At 40.8% G+C, this 3,055-nt stretch overlaps 1 protein-coding gene across 2 annotated transcripts; it reads right to left on the reverse strand.

Moving 5' to 3' along the window:
- Nucleotides 1-638: 638 nt before the first annotated feature.
- litafd (LITAF domain containing) lies at nucleotides 639-2,693 on the reverse strand. Of its 2 annotated transcripts, none has more exons than XM_085785435.1 (4): nucleotides 2,635-2,693; nucleotides 2,150-2,221; nucleotides 1,855-2,056; nucleotides 639-844 (listed from the first exon to the last, which is right to left on the reverse strand). In XM_085785435.1, the coding sequence occupies exons 1-4, from the start codon at nucleotides 2,678-2,680 to the stop codon at nucleotides 727-729; spliced, it is 438 nt and encodes a 145-aa protein (XP_085641561.1). In that variant the 5' UTR covers nucleotides 2,681-2,693; the 3' UTR covers nucleotides 639-726. The 2 variants fall into 2 exon arrangements, with proteins under 2 accessions (XP_085641561.1, XP_085641560.1); XM_085785434.1 differs by having other exon boundaries at nucleotides 2,150-2,224; nucleotides 2,635-2,680.
- Between the last annotated feature and the right edge of the window lie 362 nt (nucleotides 2,694-3,055).

The following is a 3,055-nucleotide window of genomic DNA, read 5'->3' on the forward strand; positions in this document are numbered from 1 at the left end:
CTCAGAGAGTTGAATGGTCAAGCCACACGGCCGTTTGAGGAAGAGTTTGGACATGCCTTATATAAGCAAAAGTCAAAATTGCATTTGCAGCTGCTAGTGTACAGTAGCTTTTCTTTGAACGCCATGCTCACTGAGATTGCCCTTCATCCCTGCAGTATAAGAATTATGAGAATGATTGTATTACGGTTGACAGCATATAAATATAACAAAAACGAACCACAGGCAGTTTAATATCCGATTTAAAAGTTGTAACAAAACAATATCAACACAAATTTATGGCGCAACAGCAAATGAGAAAATGTGCTTATATCAACTCTTTGCTCTGATCTAATGTTTTGTGTTGGCTTGTTTTATGTTGCGGTTAATCATTCTAAAGTAGTGATAATACCTTCATTTTGTGTGCATGCAGTGGGAGAAATATAACAGCTAGCAAAAAAGTGCTAGGGTGTGTTTTATTTACTCTCACCAGAGATTTAAAAGTGACTCTGACAACACAGTCACACCTATTATCTAAAAAATGTCATGTAATGTGGAAATCATTCGTGTTTGATCCTAATATAAAGGCTCATCCCTAGAAATAAGCTACATGTAAACGGTGACCTTTGTCTGTCGGGTTCATATCGTGGTGCAAACGCTTGTTCTTTACCAAATAACCCAAACACAGATAAAGGTAATAGGGTGTTATTTCTTCTTATTTCTCTGGGTCCATTTCTGCCTTCATGCTCATCATTTACAGCACTGCTTCTTCTCCACGTGCAGCACTCTGTTGCAGCGGGGGCACGTGTGGTACGCGTCCTTGAAGTTTTTCAGGAAAAAGGGAATCAGGCAGCAGCACAGGACTAGTCTGCAACACACATACAAACACACACACACACACACATGCACAGTTAGTGTTGAGTGCTGTTTTCCTCAGTTAGCTTTGGTCTTTTATCCGTTTTCTTCATTTTTTTCTTCAGTCACTTTTTAGGGACTGTACAAAAATTACTTTTGTGAGGAGGGGAAAGGTACGTACATTTTGAAAAGGCTTGTTGCTAAAGCACAACACAGTATTTTCACCTTATTGCAGGATGCCAAGTAATAGAACTAAATATGAATGCCTGAATCAAACCAACAAAGGAACGGTGCAGAGCCAAAACACATGTTTGTTTTTGTCTTTACAATAAATCTCATAAATGATAAATGGAATTAAATGTAAAAGTTAAAAATGTATTTAAATGTTTTATTATTATTATTATGATTACCTTTCTATGATGCTGATCCTGATTCTATTTGATAAATGACAACATATTTATTCTCTGCACTATAGAGGTTGTTTTATACAATTTACCATCATGTCATAACGATTCACAAAACAAAAGAAACTGGCGTGCTCGACTCACAGTCTGAAAATACATCGGGTGCCGACCCAAAATTCACAAAATGGAAAAAATCGGAATTGTGTCAGCACTCACAAACAGCACTCACAAAACGGATGCGTTTCAGCTCTTTTAACGCGTTCATCTTGATACTGCTGTGCCTCAATAAAAGACTGAATTACTAGTGCTGACCCCTGATTTTTTCCATTATGTCATAATGATTCACACCACTATTGTTTAGCTCTGTTGATTTTGCCCACTCTCGCTGTATATTATTCCACATATAACTCCATGTTGTAGACTTTGAAAAGACACTCAAAGTAGCCAAAAATACTAAAGTACAATTTCACCATTCACTGATGGCCTTGTGTTGGGTCTGTACTGAATATGCACACATACGGTAGCCTATAGCTCCCTCACTATGTGTTTTCTTATTAATGGGGGCATGTGTTGGTTATTTGTACTTGGCCAGTGTGTCCTCCGTCTACCACACACTCACCCACAGCAGATGAAGAGTAGACACATCAACCAGGCATACGTCCCTGCTTTGTAGCTGACGTTGGTCATGACTTGCTGCTGGCAGGAGGTGCAGGTCGTCATGCCTGGATCTCGTCCCAGCGACGTGTCGTAGCTCACAAACTTTCTTTGGCCATCTCCGGTGCCGAGGCCGGCGTTGAGGTTCCCTCCTCCACTCGTGTACACTGGTGGAAGGGAGAGGGGAAACTTAATACAACAATGTGAACATGACTGTGCCAGGATATAAATATAAATATATTTTCACCACCATCACTTACCTGGGGTCTCTTGTGGAGGAGGAGTGAAAGGAGTGTGCACGTGGTAAACCTTCACTCCGTCGCCCGGAGCTGCTACTGGGTCAGAGGAAGAGAGGTTAAACATCATACAGATGAAGGGAGGAATCACACAGCAAGATCAAGATGAGTTGTCGTGTATATGATAAAACATCACAACACAAAGCTCAACTATTTCACATAATAAAATCCTTAAAATATGTAAAAACATCATTATGCATCTACACTGACAGATGAACACAACACCACAGTGACATCAAGATGAATAAAAATACTAAAGACAAGTGTTAAGTGCTCCAGTGCCTGTGTGTGTTGATGGCACTTTGCTTATAGGTACTCCATTAAGGTTTAGTGTTAGAGCTCAGGAGGCCGATGGATTTAATGATAACTGCAGGTGATTTAATTTGCCTTTTGGCACAAGTTGTCCAACTGGATAATATATTATGTGTATGTGCGTGTTTTGGACTTACCCTGCACGGTGTAGGGCGGGACCTCTTGTCTTCCATCTGAACTCATTGTGCCTAAGAGACAGCAGAAGAGAAGGAAAATTATTATTATGATTGGTGTTAAAATACATTACTGTCCTATATGGGACCTGCTGAGGATCTAGGAAGTTTCCCATCTCCTCTCTGCCTCTGACACGTCTGATGTTCGTCTACTTATTAACACTAGATGGAGACACTCTGATGGCTGAAGGACCTCCATCTCCTCTGATGGAGACGTCTGTCGAGCCTTCTTTACAAACTTTTAGCCCAGAGGTATTTCAGTCTGAGGCGCTTGTCAGCCTGGGGTATATACAGTTAATTGCGTTGTGTGGATTCTTCTCATCATCCACACCCTGAGGGAACTCTGTGGGTGTGACTCTGTCTGGAGTGTGATGGCTGGCATGTT

Source organism: Trachurus japonicus, chromosome 8 (assembly GCF_045865225.1).
Source record: "Trachurus japonicus isolate A0001 chromosome 8, Traja_1.0".
NCBI lineage: Eukaryota > Metazoa > Chordata > Actinopteri > Carangiformes > Carangidae > Trachurus > Trachurus japonicus.

What these genes read in the sequence shown, in the direction of transcription:
- litafd (XM_085785434.1), bottom strand. Translation starts at nt 2,680, where the DNA reads ATGAGTTCAGATGGAAGACAAGAGGTCCCGCCCTACACCGTGCAGG. An exon ending in CCCGCCCTACACCGTGCAGG is followed by an intron (nt 2,225 to 2,634) that starts GTAAGTCCAAAA and finishes CCTCTGACCCAG; the next exon opens with TAGCAGCTCCGGGCGACGGA. An exon ending in CTACTCTTCATCTGCTGTGG is followed by an intron (nt 845 to 1,854) that starts GTGAGTGTGTGG and finishes TGTGTGTTGCAG; the next exon opens with ACTAGTCCTGTGCTGCTGCC.